Source organism: Octodon degus, unplaced genomic scaffold, assembly GCF_000260255.1.
Source record: "Octodon degus isolate 3935 unplaced genomic scaffold, OctDeg1.0 scaffold00016, whole genome shotgun sequence".
In the NCBI taxonomy this organism is placed as follows: domain Eukaryota; kingdom Metazoa; phylum Chordata; class Mammalia; order Rodentia; family Octodontidae; genus Octodon; species Octodon degus.
Window position 1 is genome coordinate 14,476,689 of NW_004524592.1, and position 19,300 is coordinate 14,495,988.

The 19,300-nt window shown below is 40.1% G+C and overlaps 1 protein-coding gene and 2 pseudogenes across 11 annotated transcripts in view; 1 reads left to right on the forward strand and 2 right to left on the reverse strand.

The window, feature by feature from the left end:
- The window catches only part of Abi2 (abl interactor 2), a 130,287-nt gene that overhangs the window by 69,631 nt on the left and 41,356 nt on the right, over window positions 1–19,300 (reverse strand). For all 11 annotated transcript variants that reach the window (XM_023710006.1, XM_023710005.1, XM_023710009.1 and 8 more), the window contains exon 2: window positions 1,494–1,661. In XM_023710006.1, the coding sequence (XP_023565774.1) occupies window positions 1,494–1,661 (168 nt within the window). The remainder of the gene's footprint in view (window positions 1–1,493; window positions 1,662–19,300) is intronic.
- On the forward strand, window positions 5,602–6,062 carry LOC105741580 (annotated as a pseudogene).
- Window positions 8,631–9,622, reverse strand: LOC101572211 (annotated as a pseudogene).

Here is a 19,300-nt window from a genome sequence, read left to right on the forward strand (position 1 = left end):
ATATATAAAATATGGGTCTTGGTTTTGATTTACTAATGCGGAAAAAACCATTCCAATGAAAATCAAGTTTCATATGTCAGTTTTGAAAGTAGTATTTGGGAGAGTTGTTGGGTTTTGTTTGTTTTGCATCTATAGCACTGGTTACTTTGAACAAATAAATAAAGCTTTTGTAGTTGCCTCCTTTATCAAAAAATCCTGAGTTCAATCCCCGGTTCAAAAAAAAAAAAAAAAAAAAAAAAAACATTTTCTGAACAGAGTCTGGTAAACTATGGCTACTTGCTTAATTTCATCCACAAACTTTTATCTGATCCACAGCTTAAAATGGTCTTAGCATGTTTTAAATAGTTGTTTAAAAACACAGAGAACATAAAATTGAGGTCTTACATGATTCATAAAACATGAAATATTTACCATCTGCCCCTTCACAAAAAAGTTCGCCATTCCATGTTCTAGAGTATTTACTAAGTATTTGCTTTCAAGACAGAAATATTTTCTTTTACTCTATAGAATAATATTCCAGGAGCTGAGATATACTTCAATATTAGAATATGTGGTTACTATGTGTGAGATCCTGGATTTGATCCCTAACACAAAAAACAAAATGAGGAAAAAAAGAATTATCCTCTTTCAGTCTAAAGAGCATCAAATAGTCTTCATAATTCATAAATGAATTTTTAAACAAGGAATTTAACTTGTGTATAATTTTTTAAAATTTTCAATCCTCGACACATATTGTACAAAATATTTTTAATTTTTTTTTTTTTTTTTTTTTTTTTTTTAGCAGAACCAGGGATTGAACTCAGGTCCTTGCACTTGCCAGGGAAGCGCTTACTCTACTGAGCCATCTCCCTGGCCCTAAATGTTTTATTCTTCTTTCCTAGTTTTAAAAATCAAGTAGTGATAAAAGAGGTTTCCTATTTTTACCCCTATATTTTCTTTCTTTCTTTTTTTTTCCGGTACCAGGAATTGAACTCGTACCCTGTGCTTGCCAGGCAGGCGCTTATTCTACTGAGCTATCTCCCCAGCCCCCACCTACTCCTATATTTTCATGAACATGACTTTTATATAAAAATGTTTAAAAGTATTTTATTAAGGTTTGCTAGTCTTACTGTTTCTATTACTCAAAGTACTGTTGCTACCATTGCAGTAAACACAAACCATAACAACAGAAAAATTTAAATAAGTCACTATTTGTTTTTATACATGATAAAATCTAAAATCTGGTGTAAGTTAAAAGAAACAGGACACATTTTCACTTCACGGCTGGTTATGTTACCATGACAAGTGAAAAGAATACATTAACATTTACTTTCTATCAAATCATAAATGACACCACAAAAAGACATAAGTAAAAAAAACCCAAAGAACTAGTATTAGTCTGTATTTCCTAAGCCATACATGAACATTAAACTCACAGAATAAAGGCTGCAACATTACAAGATAAGCGTCATAAAATGTCCCTCTTAGGAGAGTAGAAAGTAACATGGTCTCACTTGTGAAATGTGATTGATTGAAGACTCCATCCTTCGTAACTGGGATGCCTGGATATCCAGCATTTGCAGGACATTGTTGGCCAAGGTGTTTATCAGGTAGGCGACACTCGCTAACGACTGGGTGGTGTAGGCTTTGGTTTCCTCTAGTGCTCGCTGTTTATCTGCTGACTAAGGGAAAAACCAAAACAGTAATCATTACTTCAAAGACAAAACTCTTTCTAGACAACTAATCTATAGAAGTACTTGATAAAAATGTTCTGAAAACTGTTTAAGAATCAATATAAACCCAAAACTAAACTACTGACTGAATTCACTGATTATTTTCCTATTAAAAAGATACTTCCTTATAAAAATGCAAATAAAATCCCAAACCTGTTATTTAAAAAATGAGATCCAATGGTCATTTCAAGCAATGACAGCACATACATACATACATTCTCAAGCTCATTGCTTAGAAAATAGCACTGATTTGAATGTACAAACTCGTGGCACAATTTATTTTCCTGAATTTCTTTCCTTCCATTCATACATTAAATGGGACTATATATGTCTGATTAAAGCATTAATAAACATAAAATAATAAAAAAGTTAATGACAATAATGATAAACAAAGTAACAAAATTCTTCAAAGCATTTTAAATGTAACAACCCTATGGGACCCACCACCAGAACCTCCTCCAGGGGACAGGCCTGGTTTGGGATGCTGCAGCAGAACTCCCTGCAGAGATGCTAGAGGCCAGACCCACCCAGCTAATTCAGGAGCAGAACATATTGCCAGTGGGGCACAGCGGGTTCACTTCCATGGGCTGCAGCAGGAAGAAGCCAAGCACAGCAGCCAGACCCAAGCCAGGTCCAGAGAGACAAGATCAAACTTGGCAGATCTGGACCCAGAAAGCTGAAGCACACTGCTAGACCCAGATCTATAAGAGCAGGGGGGTGGGCCAACAGGTAATCAGGATGACCTACTCTGCCTAGAAGACTCCAGGTACATCACGGAGAGGTGATCAGATAGAACTTAGAGGAACTAATTTGAATACAAATTCCCAATTTAGTATCTGCTTAGCTATATAGTCATTTGCTCTTATAGTTTATAGTCATAATGTTTGCTCTTATAGAGATAGCTCAGTAGAATAATCGCTTGACTGGCAAGTGCAAGGGTCTGAGTTCAATACCCGGTTCCGAAAAAAAAAAAAAGAGCATGGAGCAAAGTAGTTTAAGTCTTGCAAGAAAACAAATTCCAACCCAGACTGATATAGCCTACAAAACTCTCTCAAGTTTAATGGAGAAATGAAATACTTCCATGAAAAGAACTAAAGAAATTCATGACAACTAAGCCAACCAACCCTACAAAGAATACTAAAAGATATTCTAGAGACAAATCAAAATGAACACAACTCCATGAATGATAATGGAAAAAACCCACCAAATAGGGCAAACAGTTAAACGCAGGAGAAAAATAGATAACAGCAGGTAAATAATACATCAAGCGTAAGTCAATACATCTCAGTTATAACCATCAATGTAAATAGACTCAATTCATCAATTAAAAGAAATAGACTGGCAGAGTGGATCAGGAAGCAAAACCCAACAATATGCTGTATACAAGAAACTCACTTAACTCATAAAAAATTCACAAGCTGAAAGTCAAAGGATGGAAAAAAAAATACTATATGCCCCAGGACCTCAGAAAAAAGCAGGGGCAGCAATCCTGCTCCCAGACAATTTGAGCATCAAAGCAAGAATTATCAAACAAAATAAAGAAGGCCAGGGCCGGGGAGATGGCTCAGTAGAATAAGCGCTTCCCTGCCAAGCGCAAGGACCTGAGTTCAATCCCCGGTTCCGCAAAAAAAAAAAAAAAAAAAAAAGGCCACTACATACTGGTTAGAGGAAAAATCCAAGAGGAAGAGGTAACAGACATAAATACGTACACACCAAACACAAGAGCACCCAGCTATATAAGACAAATCTTAGTTTGTTTGGTTTTGTTTTTTAAATCTAAGATATAAGTTGTTTTATATATTCAATAAAATTGGAAAATAGGCAACTGTTTCAATAAAACTGATATAACAATGGTCATGCTTTAACCAGTTAATCAGCCTATTTTTGTTTTCTGTTTTTTACAGTACCTGGGATTGAATCAGCCTGTTAATGACAATAAAGACATTATATTTTATTTAACACAAAAGAAACTGAAGGGCCAGCCAAATAGTTCAGGGGGATTAAAGCACCTACAAACAGGCGCAGGGACCAGGAGTTTGATCCCCTGGCTTGCCATACTGGCCCTGCCCCCGGGGTACACTGAGACAGAAATTGAGACTGGGCATGGTGGCGCATGCCTGTGATCTCAGCTTTCGGGAGCTGTAAACAGGAGAATCACTACAAGTCTGATCTAGTAGTGAGACCCTGAACACCCTGTAGACCCTTCCCTAATATATATATTCTAAAAAGTGCCACATGGCTGACACTGACAAAGGTTCTACAATCTGAGGTACAGGATCTCAGGGTAAAACCTGAGGGGACTTCACTGACCTTATCAGACCCAAAAGCTACAACTCTTGTTGCATAGGTCCTGCTTTACCTTGGTCTTAACCATCCAGAAGGAAAGTATAAAAACGAAATAAAGAAATAAAGCTATGCTGTTATGCTGAGCTGTGGGAGACTCAGGTCAACAATTTCTGACATTGCCAGTGAAGCAGAAGACCCAATACTATTATGGGATACTGGACTCTTTTAGAATATTTTGCTGAGTTTACACACCTATAATATTCAAATAACAGAACTTAACAAAAAAAGGGTATACAGATGAATGTCCATTTTGTATCTGTGTATTCAGGGTGGTAAGGATAGATATATAGTTACATTCTCTTAATGAATAGAGTGATTTGTTATAATGGTGTTTGTAAATAGGATGTCGAGTCCGCATCTTGTACAGCAATTAACCAATAAGAATGTATGCAGTGTTAATTTAAAAAAAAAAAAAAAAAAAGTGAACAGCACTAAAACAGAGGTTGTTTTTCAAGTTTCCAAACTCCCTGAATAACTATGATTGTATTCTTTTGGTTATAACCGTATTTTATGGTTCATGCATTAAAGGCTATATTTCCATTTAAAAGAATAACACAAAATTTTTAAATAAGTGAAATAATAATCATAAATTCATAGAGGAACATTTTAAACTTTGCTCCAGGTAAACAGTTTTATTAGTCAAGAAAGACTCTTAACCTTGCTGGAGCTCAGCTGGGCAGCAGCTGCTTCTGCCACTGCCTATAGAAATCAGGTACACAGAGGACAGCTGTGGGGACCTCCTCTGCTGAACTGTTGCTGTCTGTCTGACTGGTAGCAGGAGCCTTGGTGAGCTTTACCCTGCCTCCCCCACCATCCAGAGAGCCTTTCAGAGCTTCAGCCTGCCTTCACCATCATCACCATCATCAGATCCTTCCCCAAACTGTGGCTCCTCCCCACCCCCCACCAAGATTCTTCCTAAGCTGCGGCTCCTTCCCGCCCACCCCCACCAAGGTAGAAGCCACACTGAACCCCATGGTAAGCCTACCCCGCCCACCTATCCTCAAGAAAGCCTTGCTCCCTCACACCCTTTACCCTACTGTTGCTGCAGAGTGAATGTAACATTGAGAGCTTTGAACATGTCAAAAGGAAGGAGAAAAAGACAATCTTAGACCTCCAGCTTACCCAAAACAAGTCCCTGAGACAGAACTTAGAAGTCACGTACCTGAAATTTTGGAAATGACAGAAACTGAAGTAAAAAAAACAAGTCCATCAGGCTATGAGGAAATCAGATCAGAAATAATCTCTCAGGTATAAAAAGAAATGACAACAGTCATGGAACAATTGCTCAGTACATCTAAAGAAGACACACATAAAAAAATAGAATAGGAAAATGATGGAAACATTGAATGAACAATATTGGAATGAACTAGAATGCATGAAACAGATTCAAACATATCCAGGGCATTAAGAATTCCATTGAAGGGATCGGGAAGATGGCTCAGTGGAATAAGCGCTTCCCTGGCAAGCGCAAGGGCCTGAGTTCAATCTCCAATTCTGGAAAAAAAAAAAAAAAAAAGAATTCCATTGAAGCCTTTTTACCAAGATGGCACCTTTGGAGAAGAAGAAAGCCCCTGCCCCTCCCAAAGCTGAAGCCAAAGCAAAAGCTTTTAAAAAGGTCAAGAAGGCCATGCTGAAAGGCATCCACAGCCACAAAAAGAAGATACGAACATCACCAACCTTCCACCATCCTAAGACACTGCAGCTCCAGAGACAGCCCAAATACCCTCGGAAGAAGACCCCCCAGAAGAAACAAGCTAGACCACTATGTCATCATCAAGTTCCCCCTGACCACAGAGTCAGCCATGAAAAAGATCAAGAACAACAACACACTCATGTTCACTGTAGATGTCAAAGCCAATTAACACCAAATCAAACAAGCTATGAAGAAGCTCTATGACATTGATGTTGCCAAGGTCAATACCCTAATGAGAGCTGATGGAGAGAAGGCATATGGCTTCTGATTATGGTGCACTGGATGTTGCCAACAAAATTGGGATCATCTAAACTGAGTTCTGCTGGCTAATTTTAAATATATACTTTTTTTCTAGTTAAAAAAAAAAAAGAATTCCATTCAAAACTGTATGAATGAAACAATATAGAATTTCACACCTTGAAGATATAGTACTGCAGGTAGTGAACACTAAAGGAAAGATCTCTCAATAATAACAAGGAACCAGGAAATAACAATGTAACAGCTGCAAGATGATGCAAAGAAAAATAATATAAAACTTATAGGTATCCACGAAACAGCTGGATTCAACACAAATGAATTAAAGAATGTTTGCAGAAGTAGCAGCAGAAAATTTCCCAGAATGGGAAAAGAATCTGACCTACAGAGAAGTGAACAACCACTTCACAAAGAACAGAAAAGAACAAGCAGGCAGAGCAAGCAATCAAACAGAGGGGGACAAACAGGGATCCTACAGTAGGAAAACAACATGACAAAAATAAGCCAATATATATATCAGTTATAACCATGAATGTAAATGGCCACAATTCAATTAAAAGCATAGACTCCAGTTAGCCATAATCAAAATAAATCTACATCCAGACACATCCAGATCCCAGTAATTCGGCAAAAGAACAGAATATTAAAAGCTGTTAGAAGAAATAAATTAGCTATAATGGAAAGCCCATCAAAATCATGGCAGATTGAGAAGCCTGGCAGTTAGCTCTGCTTATGCAAACGCAGTCAGGCACAGGACCATGAGGTTCATTCCCAGCTCCACACGCCTTACCAGACCCACCCTTGAGGCAGCCTGAGCCAGCAAAATAATAATAATAATCCTCAGAATCATGGCAGATTTCTCAACACAGATCATCAAATCAAGAAGAGCTTAGAGTGCAATATTTGAACTTCTGCAAGAAAATAACTTCCAATTCAGATTGATGTACCCTGCAAAACTATCAAATTTAATGGAGACATAAGATGCTTCCATGACAAAATGAAGAAATTCATGACAACCAAACCAATCCTACAAAGAGTGCTGAAAGATATTCTAGAAAGAGACAAAAACAACCACTTCACAAACAACAGAAAAGAACCAGCAGGCAGAGCAAGCAATCAAACAGTGGTGGACAAACAGGGATCCTACAGTAGGAAAGCAACATGACAAAAATAAGCCAATATATATCAGTTATAACCATCAATGTAAATGGCCACAATTCACCAATCAAAGGAAACAGACTGGCAGAGTGGCTCAAAAAACAAAAGCCAACTATATGTTGTACACAAAAACATTTATCAAAAAAGAAACTGATAGACTGAAAGTCAAAGAATGGAAAACAATATTCCATGTGACGGGTGATAGGTTATGGCCCTAGTAAGAATTGCTGAATTATTATGGTGGTCATCTAATATGGCTGAAACCCTTAAAACAACTCATCTTCCCAGAGACTACCTCCCCCCTTCTTCTCCAACTCAGTCCAAGATGCAGTTTCCTTTCACCTTTCCCGCCACCTTAGGGAAGGCCCCAGTCAGCTCCTCAGGTCTATCTAAACTTCCCCCTCAAGCCCCACCCCTGGCAAAGGCCATAAAAGCCTCAGCCTCCTTTTGTTCCAATCCAGAAAATTCCTTATCTTCCCAAATTCTCTCCATGTCCATGAAGTCGCTTTCCCTTTATAATAAAGCCCCTTGGCTGGGGAGATGGCTCAGTGGAATAAGCGCTTCCCTGACAAACGCAAGGGCCTGAGTTCAATCCCCGGTTACGGGAGAGAAAAAAAAATAAAAATAAAAATAAAAATAAAAAAATAAAGAGATAAGGTCACTACAGGGCTGGGGAGATAGCTCAGTAGATATAAGTGCTTGCCTGGCAAACACAAGGTCTTGAGTTCAATTCCCACTACCACAAAAGGGGGGAAAAAAGCCATTTTTAAAAAAAACAAGCTTTAATCAACTCTGTAAAAATTGTTCTTATAATTGAACTTGGATAGGCCCACTTGCCCAGCAGGGTACAGGTGATGGTTTCATATTTTCCAGGCTCTGGAAAGGGCAGTCTTCTCTGTATGCCAAGGTCTGAGTGACAGTGTAGATGCTTGATCAGCAGGAGGTAGGCGCAGATGGACTGGGGCAGCTGTTGAAAGGGTGGTCTGCTGCTCTCTTATATACTGTCACAGGTACCCCACGAGAAAATATGCCCAGGAGAAGAGAACCTCAAACTGGAGGGCCTGCACTCCTCTCAGCTGCTGCTGCCTGGGCCCAGGACCAGATTGAGGCAGTGAGTGTACCAGGTTTGCAGGAAAGGCTCCCTTGGTTCAAATTACTTTGATAGGCACAGCTTCAGGATTCAGCAGGACATGGAGGAAACAGGCATGACCTGGCCACAGCTCTGAATGATCCATTAGTCCTGGGCCACCAAAACTGGTATTGTGTGAGGTCCTGAGGGGAAAGGCCATCTTCCACACACAGCTTCTCAGAGCACGAGCATCCTCCCCAGCTCCTCCCTCCCTTTGGGTGGGTGTGCAGGAAGTCTAAGAGGCACTGAGACCTAAGCAAACATGAGGTCAACTGGAGAGACCCAACTGAAGCACAGGTCGCTTTGGTTTTTTTTGTTTAAAAAGGGCGGGGGCAGAATAATAGGAAACTAACAGATGTAGCCCCTCAGAACAGTGTGCCCCAGCGAGTATGCCTGCTGGCTCTGGTCGGAGTCAAACCAACACTATTCAGCAGTTAAGTGCGCACTCCCAAAAGTGGCCCCATTGGCTGCTCTGAGCTGGTTCCAGCTGCTGTCACTGTCCACTGAGAAAGGCCAAGTGCCCTTTGGTGCATTTGTTGGCGTAATGTCCTTTTGCACCACACTTGTAACAAGTGACCCTCTCCAGTGGTCAGGGTCCTCGGTTGCCTGCGCTGCTGTTTTGACTCTGCATAACCCCGATGACCTGTGGGGCTCTCTGCTAATTGGGAGAAGAGTTCTGAGTCATTAACTGGATCAAGGAGGACGACCTTTGTAATGGCGGATTGTTATTTTGCTTCGTAGGCGGCTGCGTCTGCTTTGGCAGTGGGGGCTGTTCAGTGGTTCCCATGGGCAGTTCAAATCGGGGGTTCATGAATTTACAGGAGGGGCCCTCTGGGCAGAATCCCACAAGGTAATTCACACAGATGCCTCTCCGCGTGTGCCGGTGCCTACACAGAGGACCATGCTTGCAGAAGCTGCGGTCATACCAAAGGCAATCCTTGATCTTGGACTCTGGGTCAATGTGCAGGAAGGGGCACTCCTTGTTGCTGCATTCCCCAAACTTGGAGTAGAAGTAGCACTCGGGCATCTTGGTCATGTCATGCTAGTGCAAGAACTCACACTGGTCCCCCTTCTTGCACAGCCCCCAAAGCCAGTGTTTGCACACAACTGTCTTCTCACCGCTGGTGTGGCAGAACAGACACATGCCTCCTTTACCACAGGCAGCTTTCAAAAGGAATTCACCAAAAAAAAAAAAAAAAAAAAAGAATTCATAGACAGCAGCCCCTGACTTGTCCATGCCAGGGAAGGGAAGCGGCTGCGCCCCGAGCTGCTGCTCCACGCAATTTCCAAGTCGAACTTGATGTGGTCCACGGCAATGATTTCCTGCATGGCGACAGTGGCGCCACCCCCCCACCCCCCACCGCCCCTGCCCGGCTCCCCTAGAGTATCTTGCCGTCCTCACTCTCCTTTCTACCTCCTGCTCAATCCTCCTCTGCCTAGCCCGCTCCCGCCACCACCACGCAGCCGCCAAAAAAGCCATTTTTTTTAATTTTATTTTTTTTAAAGCCATTTTTAAAAATAAATAAAAAAGAAAGTCACTACATACTTGTTAGGGAAAAACTACAAGAAGAAGAGATAACAATTATAAATCTAAAAAAAAAAAAACAAAAAAATTATAAATCTACATGCACCCAATGTAGGAGCACCCAACTATGTAAGACAAATTTTTAACACATGAAAAGTCAAATCAGCAATAACACAATTGTACTGGGGGACTTTAACACCCCAATGACACAAAGAGATACATCAGGGCCTGGGGAGATAGCTCAGTAGACTAAGCGCATGCCTGACAAGCGCAAGGGCCTGAGTTCAATCCCCAGTTCCCCCCTGCCCAAAAAAGAGAGATCAACTAAGAAAAAAATCAGCAAAGAAATAACAAAACTAAACCAAAAGTGGTTAGGACAGATATATAGTTACATTCTGTTAATGAATAGAATGATATGTTCTAATGGTGTTTGTAAATAGTATCTCAAGTCCGCATCTTGTACAGCAATTAACCACTAAGAAGAATGTATGCAGCTTCATACATTTTTTAAGTGGCTGCTTCAACAAAGCAGTCAGGCTCAGGTTGCTATGGTTTGATCCCCACAACTCAAGCCACCAAACCTGCCCTGAAGGCATTTGGAGCAAAAGAAAAAAAATTTAAACAATATTTACAACTGAACAAAAATGCAAATACATGTTACAGGAACCTGTGGGATGCACTGAAAGCTGTCTTAAGAGAAAAATTTATAGCAGTATATCCACACATTAGGAAAACAGAAGGAAACCAAATAAACAATCTTATGAGGCACTTCAAGATCCTAGAAAAAAGAAGAGCAAGTCAAGCACAAAGCCCAAAGAAGGACGGAAATTATAAAGATCAGAGCAGAAATAAATGCAATGTAGATGCAGAGAGTGTTAATGAATCAAAGAATTGGTTCTTCCAAGGAATAAATAGGGCTGGTAAAATAGCTCAGCAGATTAAAGCGCCTGCTTAGGTAGACACAGCAGCCTTTGCTGGCCCTGGCCCCAGCCCCGGCCCCGCCCCCAGGGTGTGCTGAGATGGCGACTGAGACTGGGCATGGTGACACACACCTGTAAACCCATCTCTGGGGAGGCTGAACACAGGCAGATCACTATGAATCCAATTTACATAGTGAGACCCTGTAGACCCTTACTAAAATACAAAAAAGAAAAAATAAATAAAATTAAAAACCTTATCAAAAAAAGAAAAAATTCAAATTTATGAAATAAGGAATAAAAAAGGTGAAAATCATTACAAACCCTGTAGAAATTCAGAAGATCATCAATACCTATTTCTGAAATCTTTACTCTTGGAAAACACAAAAGAAATGGACAGATTCATAGATATATATGAACTACCAAAGCTGACTGAAGATATATTTCTTTCTTTCTGGGGCGATACTTCAGCAGCATAAGCACCCGTCTGGCAAGTGCAAGGTCCTGAGTTCAATCCCTAGTACAAAAAAAAAAAAAAAAACAGTATCAGTGAATGAAATTGAAAATGTAATCAAAACCCTACCAACAAAGAAAAGCCTAGGTATTGATGGCTTCACAACTAAATTTTAAAAGAAATTTAGAGAAGATACAATGCTAACTCTTCTCAAACTATTAAATGAAATTGAAAGGGAAGCAATTCTCCCAGATTCATACCTGGAGGCAAGTATTATTTTGATACCAAAGCCAGAGAAAGACCCAACCAAAAAAGAGAACTACAAGACAATCTCCCTAATGAACACAGATGCAAAAATCCTTAATAAAATACTAGCAAACAGAATGCAGCAAATCATCAAGAAGATTATACCTCATGACCACGTGGGATTCCCTGCAATGCAGGGATAGTTCAATATACCCAAGTCCATAAATGTAATACTCCATGTCAAGAGAGTCAAAGACAAAAATCACATTATCATCTCAATAGATGGAGAAAAAGCTTTTGATAAAGTCCAACACTCATGCATGATAAAAATCCTACAGAAAATTGGAAGAGATGGTCTCTACCTCAACCTGATAAAGACCATCTGTGTTAGTCGATACATTGTGTCAACTTGGCTGAATCAGCTCCAGCAGATCTCAGCATGGGGGCCTAGCCCTAGAGGTGGGCAGGGCCCAGGAATGGAGAAAGGCAGGAAGCCACCCTGCCTGGTTTCCTGCCCTCCACCCTCCTTCCTTGGAGAAGTCTCAGTCTTTGGAGGAGCTTGATCTTGGTAGCCACGCCACTTTGGAGGAGCTCCGATCTTCACTGTGGAGCGCTGGTCTTGGCAATCAACGCAGAAGAAAGAGACAGGCTTGATGGACGCTGCCGCAGCTGCTGTTCCTCCTCTGCTCTTCATTGTTTTCTGCTGCATAAACTGCTGTTTGCCTTGGAGCCAACAAAATATGGACTAAACCCACCAATAACTGTGAACTAAATAAACCTTTCCTTCCTTCATTTTGAGTGTCGGGTATTTGTCCCAGCAACGAGTAAAAAATAGCTAAGACAAAATTTGGTACCAGGAGTGGGGTCGTTGCTGTGGCTAAACCTGACCATAGGGATTGCAAGCTTTTGGAAATGGCTTATGGGAAGAGATAAAAACGATTCAGAGATGTCACCTACAAGCAAAGCACTAGAACAGCTTCGGCTGTTCTGTTTGGGAGATTCTGGTCAGAGCTCAAAAGACCAGAAGGCTGATACAGAGCCTGCCTATAAAGACCAGGCTGGGGAGGTTTCTGCTGGGGAAAAAAGACAGCATTGGTTGTTGGACTCCAGATCATTTGTGTTTTGACTTGGCAGAGAAGTTGTCTGCGTTTTGCTCGTGCCCAGAGACTTTGTCTGAGAGTGAGTTTAAGCATGGCGGACTGATTAATCTAGCAAAAGATATTTCAAAACAGCCAAATATTGGGGCAGTGGCCTGGTTGTTACTGGGGGCTTTTAGCCAGATTTATTTGGAGAATAAAGAGCAAAGAGCCCAAAAGGATGATTTAAAATGTTGTGAGTTTGGCCAGAAAGGAAGCTCCAGGAAAGCTGTGGACTGTGAAGACAGAGTTGAGAGGATCTCCATTGCTGAGAAGGAACAGGAGAGTAGAAAAGAGGTTCTGAGGGCATCACAGGAGGTGACAGGTTCTTGCCCTTTGCAGCCTCAGAATCACAAGTGTAAAGAACTTTGCTTTGAGGAGAAAGCTGCAGAGCCCCAAGTTCCAAAATGGAGGCAGCGGCTACACCGGGTTCCAAAATGGAGGCAGCGGCCACACCAGATTACAGAATGGTGCCAACATAAAGAATCTGTTTCTCAAAATCAGAGTCAAAATGCTCAGCAATCCAGCCACTCAGCCCCTACAGCCAAGAGAGAAAAAACCCTGGCTACTGCTCCAGCTGGCAGCAGCCCTTGGCATCATCTACATGGCTTTGGTTGTAGGTGCATGCAAAATGCAGGTGTTCTGAGGTTCAAAAGGCTTCCACCCCGATTTCAAAAAAAGGCCTGGGAGGCCAGGCAGTGTGCTCCTGACAGGACAGTGTGTAAAGCTGTAAATGAAAAGCCTACTCAGTGAAAACCTCAGAAGTTTAAAAAAGCCAAAAATGTAGATGATCTAAAAAAAGCTGCAAAAAGGGAGCAAAGCAGGCTTCAGAGAAAAGCCATAGGAGCTACCTGCAGAAGTGCCTTAGGGGAGGAGCCACGTAAGGCTTTTGGAGCTCACAGCTCATTACAGGGTGCTCTGGATGGTCCACAGGGAACTGCAGGACTTAACGTTTGTCCTTCTGGACCTTGGACTTGTTTTGATCCCAGTTGTTCATATGCTGCTGTGTATCCCTTTTGGAATGGCAATGTTTATCTTATGCCTATGAATGATAGAAGTGTTTAACTTTTAATTTGTAGAGGGGCTCACAGCGAAGAGTTTGCCTTAGATCTTAAAAGCTTGGGACTTGGACTTTTCAGTGTTGCTAAAACTGGTAGGACTTTGGCAACTCTTAGAGATGGACTAAAATGTCTTTTGCATAAACGGTTGTGCATGAGTCTTTGGAAGGCCAGGGGTAACATGTCATGGTTCTAGTGTAATGCAATGTTCAATTTATAAAATGTTTAAGCATGTCTGTGTACCTGGAAATTGGCTTAAAAAAGTATATGTGTAGTTGCCAAGTTGACAAGGGGTGGATTGTGTTAGTTGATACATTGTGTCAACTTGGCTGAATCAGCTCCAGCAGATCTCAGCATGGGGGCCTAGCCCTAGAGGTGGGCAGGGCCCAGGAATGGAGAAAGACAGGAAGCCACCCTGCCTGGTTTCCGGCGGTCAGCTCGCCTTCGGTCAGCTCACCTTTGGCAGAGAAGTCCCAGTCTTTGGAGGAGCTTGATCTTGGCAGCCACACCACTTTGGAGGAGCTCCAATCTTCACTGTGGAGCGCTGGTCTTGGCAGTCAGTGCAGAAGAAAAAGAGAGGCTTGATGGACATGGCAGTTGCTGTTCCTCCTCTGCTCTTCATTGTTTTCTGCTACGTAAACTGCGGTTTGCCTTGGAGCCAACAAAATATGGACTAAACCCTCCAAAAACTGTGAGCTAAATAACCTTTCCTTCCTTCATTTTGAGTGTCGGGTATTTGTCCCAGCAACGAGTAAAAAATAACTAAAACACCATCTATGACAAATCAATAGCCAGCATCTTACTAAATGGACAAACATTGAAGGCCTTCATTTTAAAATCAGGAACAAGACAAGGATACCCACTATCACCACTCCTGTTCAATATAGTCCTGGAAACATTAGCCAGAACAATTAGACAAAAGAGAGAAATAAAAGCAATAATGATTGGCAATAAGGAGGTAAAATTATCATTTGTAGAATGCATTATACTCTACATCAAAGACCCCAAAAACTCCACCAAAAGACTTATAGATTTAATAACCAAATTCAGTAGCATAGCAACATACAAAGTCAATATTCAAAAATCAGCAACATTTCTATACACAAACAATGAATGCACCAAGAGAGAAATTAGGGAAACTACACTTTTCACAATAAACCCCCAAAAACAACGAAATATTTAGGACTCAATCTCACAAATGAAGTAAAAGATTTATACAGTGAAAATTATAGTGCTCTGAAAAAAGCAATCAAGAGTATTTTGATAGGAAAAACAAACACTGTGAAAATGGCCATACCCCTAAAACTGTTATACAGATTCACTGTAATCCCAATTAAAATACCATTAGTATACCTCACAGATCTAGAAAAAACATTCCTAAAATTCTTCTGGACCCAGAAGAGACCTAGAATAGCAAAAGCAATCCAAAGGAAAGATAGGAGGCGTCACAATCCCTCACTTGAAATTATACTACAAAGCTACTGTGATAAATCAGCATGGTACTAAAAAAATAAACCTGAGGGTCAATGGATCAGACTAGAAGATGCAGACACAACTATAAACAACTGTAAACACACTCAGCCACCTTATTTTTGATAAAGGGGCCAAACATGTTCAATGGAAGAAAGACTGTCTCTTTAATCAATGGTGCTGGGAAAATTGACTTTCAACATGCTGAAGGCTAAAATTAGACTCATACCTCTCACCATGCACAAAACTACAGTCAAAATCGAACAAAGGCTTAAATATTAACACAGAAATACTAAATCTTCTGGAGGAGAAAGTAAGTAGAATTCTTAAAGACACAGTAATAGGTAAAGAGCTTATGAACAAAAAACAAACTACACAGGAAATACTTCAAAGAATTAACTATTGTGATCTTTTCTTTTTGAAAAGTGTCTGTACATTAAAAGAAACCACCAAGAAAGTAAAAAGAAAGCCCATGAATTGGGAAAAAATTATAGCCAACTGTTCCTCAGACAAAGGATTTCTTTCTTTTCTTTGTGTTTTTTAATGTATTTGCTACAGGGTCTCACTACACAGCTCAGACTAGTAGTGATCCTCCTGTTTTCAACCTCCCAGGTGCTAGGATTACAGGCATACATCACCATGCCAGGACTTGCTGGATCAGCATGCCTGGGGGCAGGACCAGCAGGGCATATGGTGCCAGGGATTAAATTGTCCTTGCACTTGCCTAAGTAGGCATTTAGTCCACTGAGCTATTTTACCAGCCCATGGACTTCTATCCAGAACATAAGAAGAATTAAAACAAAATCAGGCCTCCAAAATTCAAAGGCCCAATCCAAAAATGGGCATCTGTATGAATACACACTTCACAAATGAAGAAATACAAATGGTAAATATATGAAAACATGCTTAACATCATTGGTCATTCAAGAGATGCAAACTAAAACAATGCTGAAAATTCCATCTTACCCCAGAAAGAACAGTCTATCATCAAGAAGTCAAACAAAACAAAACTGGAGAGACTGTGAGGAAAAAGGAACTTTTCTCCACTGCTGGTGGAGAAAGGTACAACCACTATAGAAATCAGTATGAAGATTTCTCAAAAAGCTAGGATTGGAGGTTCCATTCAAGGCAGCTATTCCCCTCCTAGATATTTTTCCAAAACAACTGTAAACATCATACCACAGCAATATATGTGCACCCGTATTTATAGCAACACAATCTGTCATAGTTAAATCTTGGAAACAACACAAATGTCCATCAACTGAGGAATGGATAAAAAAGATGTGCTATTTTTACACAATGAAGTATTTTTCAGCTATAAAACATAAATTTGAGACTTTATATGTAAATGGATGCAACTAGAGACTGTATTGGTAAGTGAAATAAATCAGACCCACATGTGTAAACATCATATTGTCTCCCTAATGTGAGAACCTGGAAGAGTAAATAAAATGTGAAAGGTACAACGGATACTGTGAAAGTGAAACAATCTGTTCAACAGAAAGGAAAAACTGGGATGAGGAAAACAAAACAAAAAAGGGAAAAAGATACATTCACGTTTATATGCAGAATAATTTGGATAACTGTACTGCTGATTTCTGCTGGTCTACTGAAGGAGCAGTGAATGCTTGAATTTTTATTTTTATTTTTTCTCTTCTTTTCAATTTCTTGTAACATTTTTAACCAATTTTGCAGGTTTATACCTGGTAACCCCCTAAACAACTAATTTGAAGATAACATTATGCAATACAATAACCACTGTTAAATTCCTATTACTTTGTTTAATGAAATTTTGTGTTATTTCTAATTTTTTTTATCATTTTGTATCCTTTAAAAAATAAGAAAGATTCTTACACAGAATAAAGTAATCTAAAATTTAGTATTATTTCTATGGTAGATTAATACTATGCAACAATTAATCCCTGCTATACTTCTGTCTCATATTATTTCCCTATTTACATGGAAACGTTCCCAAAGGTCTTCAGAGTACTTCTCTTCTTACTGTACTTTTTACCCCTTAGAAAATTTACTCCTTTCTTAGCTATCACACTTTCAAGCACACAATTTTAAAAATGTTATCCCTTACATTTCTCCCAAACCTAAATTTCTGTTTACATAGCATATATACTGCTTTCTACATTACATCATCTTGACATAATTATCACCTTTTCCGAAAACCACTTCCTCCTCCTATTAATAATGCCATTATATTCTGTCATTTCAGATACTTCCCAACTCTCTCTCTTTCTCATTTACCTGTTCAGATAGGTAAAGACACTTACATTCTCCCATCCAAGTACTAACCAGGCCCGACCCTGCTTAGCTTCCGAGATCAGACAAGATCGGGCGCATTCAGGGTGGCATGGCCATAGACGACACTTATACTCTATCTATGCCTTATGCCCTCTCCTTTCTCTTGCTTCTTGCTGGCCACTACCACTTCCGGCCCTAGTTATCTCTTGTTAGTAGTATTGTACTCATTTTCAGGACACATCAGAGCATCTTACATAGGTCCTTCAGATTGATTTTTCCACAGCTTCCTCTTGAAGCTGAGCTTTGCCTGTTAGCTGAACTAACATCATTTTGTTCCCAGATACCCTTTTTCCTGAGCTTTTGTAAATTTTTGACCCTGAGCTCAGCAGATGTCTTATAAAAGAACAAACTGGCTGCCCTCCCACTCCACCCTACCCCAGCCCACACCTCACTATTATCCAGAAGGTCTCTCAGGTAGCTGGGCCTGGCCTAGGAAGGGAATGGTATGCAACTATAAATGGACTTGGTCAAGTACGGGAACAGCATGTAACTATGGCTGAGCCAAGCCAAATAAGGACATGATGAACTATTCTTTCAATCTGGAATTCAACCCCTATATAGTCTTTAACCATCCTGTTCCTGGGGTCAACATTCTGGACTACATGTTGGGTGTTGTCCATCGGCTAGTAAAGCTTCTTTGCGGGGCCGGGGAGATAGCTCAGTAGAATAAGTGCTTGCCTGGCAAGCACAAGGGCCTGAGTTCAATCCCCAGTTCCACCAAAAAAAATAACATAAAATAAATAAACATTGCTTAAGGTAATACAAGTAAACCCAGGGCCTTGGCTGGAAACCATCCATAGTCCTCTTAATTTTTTTGACACTGGGTCCAGCTGTTTCCCAGACTGGTCCCAAGTTTACAATCCTGCCTCACTCAGCCTGCCAGGAGGTGAGATTACTGGCATGTACCACTGCACCCCATTATACTTTTGATAATGATCTCAAGAGATTGGCCAGGTGTGGAAAACAGCTTTTCCAGACCATCTTTGCATGGTGCTGCTTGCTGGGATGATGTTTGGGAGATTGAGTCTTCCACAGCTGCTTTTTACTGGCATTGTGGGAATTGATGAATATATATTTATCAGCTAATATTTGAACAATATTCTAGAGATCAAAAGGCATCAAAAAAGAAGGTGGAATTAACAGAAGAATCAGAAGAGAAGTTAATGCTGCATGGAATTGAATTGTAACAACTGTCTGAAGTTCTGCTAGACTTAACAATAAGGAACCTAATAAAATTTACATATACATTTTAAATATAAATAAATCATAGATAATGATTGTTAAAAAAAAAAAAAAAAGGTAAGAAAAAAAAAACTGTCAACTTTGAAGATACCCTGGGCACTATAGTGACTTTCTCTGAAAATAAATTTTTTTAAAAGAACTGGGGATATACCTGGGTGGTAGAGGACTCGTCTACCATTCATGAAGTCCTGGGTTTAACAATTGGTAGTACTGGACAGAAGGTAAATGATACGCAAAGTATTCAAGCTGAAATACCATCCTAGATGCCTCTCAGAATGGAGCCTAAAAGAACAGGTTTTGTGACAAAAGTTATGCTAGGCAGGAGAAACACTTTAAACAAAGTTACAGAAGCATGAAGACACTAGTGGTACATCATTAGTTCTCTCCAGTTCATACTTCAAGACTGAGACATCAGCTGGCATTTAAAATTAATATAGTAATCATCTTCATATAAAATTATTAAGTAGGGGGCCAGGGAGATGGCTCAGTAGAATAAGAGCTTCCCTGACAAGGGAAGGGTCTGAGTTCAATCCCCGGTTCCAAAAAAAAAAAAAAAAAAAATTGTTAAGTAAAAAAATTTCATATGTGCAATCGCCCTAGTAAGGACATGGCAGAATAAGAGCACCCAACTGGTAACAAAGCTGGA